At 40.6% G+C, this 2,085-nt stretch overlaps 1 protein-coding gene across 1 annotated transcript; it reads right to left on the bottom strand.

Annotated features, from left to right (window-relative positions):
- Positions 1–538: 538 nt before the first annotated feature.
- On the bottom strand, positions 539–1,866 carry LOC148480760 (uncharacterized). The gene is made up of 2 exons (XM_088453906.1): positions 1,362–1,866; positions 539–929 (listed from the first exon to the last, which is right to left on the bottom strand). Exons 1-2 carry the CDS (start codon positions 1,798–1,800, stop codon positions 613–615), a joined length of 756 nt encoding a protein of 251 aa, XP_088310032.1. The 5' UTR covers positions 1,801–1,866; the 3' UTR covers positions 539–612.
- Positions 1,867–2,085: the final 219 nt, after the last annotated feature.

Raw genomic sequence — 2,085 nt, forward strand, 5'->3', positions numbered from 1 at the left:
ATAGCTATGAGGCATTAAACAAGCCTTTAAAATAAAAAAAATAGGACCATAATTTTTTTGGTAGATCCTTGTTTACACCAACTCAATATCCTATGACAAAAGCAGTAACCATAATATTTTCAACATCGTCATATGAAATATGTCTAGTTAACATCACTAGATATATTTGATCACCACATTTAAATATTTCTGTAAACTGTAAACTCTGGGTTTTTGTCAGGAGTAAGTTCCTGTGACAGAGTATTAGCTGGCAAAGTATCTTTAAATTGACCTTCAAGTATATTATCTACATTTTAATCTGTAAATGTTGAGGATGACTGAGGTGTTTGCGGATGCTTGGATATATGGGATGTAGTTTGGCCAAATGCTTGGGGGGACTTTACTTGTTGTGCATACTGGGATGTTTGGTTAAATGCTGGGGGGGACTTTACTTGTTGCGCATACTGGGATGTTTGGCCAAATGCTGGGGGGGGGGGGCTTTGCTTGTTGAGCATACTTGTATGTAGTTTGCCCAAATGCTGTGGGGAAATTAGCGTGCTGGTCATACTGTGATGTATGCTCAAATGAGGTGGGAGACTGAGGTTGCTGCACATACTGGGATTGTTCCCCAAATCAGTTTGGATAATTAGCTTGTTGCCCAAAATGGGTGGGTGGTGGAAAATGTTTTGGTTTGTAGTGGATTGTGCTCAAGATTTGAGTAAAAAATTTGCGGTTATCGCGACTAAGCCTTTCCTGCATAGCCATCATTTCCTTTAGCAAATTACTCAGCATTTCTCTCTCATTGGCCATGAACCGCTGCAGTCTGGCATCCTCTTGTGTCTGCCACTCCGAATCTAGGTCGCGTAGTTGTTCACAAAGAATATTTGTCATGGCTTTGGTAGCAACATCAATTTTGCTCTTCTTCTTTTTATGTCTTGGCACTGTGAAAACTGAAAGTAAAAGAGAGAAAACATTGAGCAACACATGTAAAAAATATTTCAAACACAAAACAATAAATGGTCCCAATTTAAAAAGCAGCACGTCTGTTTGCATGCGGTGCCCATCCTCCACTACAAGATAAACGCAGAAACAATACTATATGCTAGAAATTTAATTACAACATTACATAGATCAGTGGTTCTCAAACTCGGTCCTCAGGCCCCCACACAGGTCGCTTTTTCCAGGTCACCCAGTAGGTGCACAGGTGTGTTCATTACTCACTGACACATTTTAAAAGATCCACAGGTAGAGCTAATTATTTCACTTGTAATTCTGTGAGGAGACCTGGAAAACATGCACTGTTTGGGGTCCTGAGGACCGAGTTTGAGAACCTGTGACGTAGATTAATGCAGCAGAACATAAGTTATTTGATTTAAACTTACTGTTACTGCGTAGGGTGGGCTTGTCTCCCTGGGTCTGTGGCTCAGACTCAGAATCTTGCCTTTGCGTTGGAGAGATCACATCTGTGCCAGTGCTTGGTTCAGTGATGATGGCATTAGATGAGTCCTCATCTGCATCATCAAATAGGACCTGCGATAATGCCGGGCTCTGCTGGCTGCTCTCAGGAGTTGTTGCAGACAGTGTGCCAGCATCACTTGAAGAAGATAGAGCAATGGGGTTGCATAGTGCTGTATGCCCAAAAGCCGAAGTGCATAAATCGTATAAGGCCCACTCCATCCTTCCCACACCACTGCAATTACGATTGTGGTCATGGACCTTTGTGTATTGTTTCTTTAGGCTCTTCAGCTTATTAAGGACTTGCTGCTGTGTCTTCACAATACCCCGGCTGGCCAGGATTTTGGCAATGTTGCAATAGATCATGGCATCTTTAACAGTGCCTGTGATTTGAGCTTTTATTTCCTCCTCTCCCCTCACATGTAAGAGCTCACGGACCTCCTCGTCCTTCCAATGTGCCATGATCACCAACCACCTGTACACAACAAAAATAAAGATTACCGCACTAAAAAAAACCCAGAAAATTTAGATAAAAAATAATAAATAAATAAGAAAATGAATAAAAAATAAATCTCTTGTTAGGTAATAAAGTTTTCAGTATTTTAAAATAGATGCCATATATAATAAGAAACAAGCTCTTTTAATAAGGTA

Source organism: Taudactylus pleione, unplaced genomic scaffold (genome assembly GCF_031769625.1).
Source record: "Taudactylus pleione unplaced genomic scaffold, aTauple2 ptg000602l, whole genome shotgun sequence".
NCBI lineage: Eukaryota > Metazoa > Chordata > Amphibia > Anura > Myobatrachidae > Taudactylus > Taudactylus pleione.

Bases quoted from the DNA above. Each gene is read 5' to 3' on its own strand.
- LOC148480760 (XM_088453906.1), bottom strand. From the start codon at position 1,800: ATGATCTATTGCAACATTGCCAAAATCCTGGCCAGCCGGGGTATTGTG. The intron at 930-1,361 runs GTAAGTTTAAAT...TTTTACTTTCAG, and splicing joins GCCCACCCTACGCAGTAACA to TTTTCACAGTGCCAAGACAT.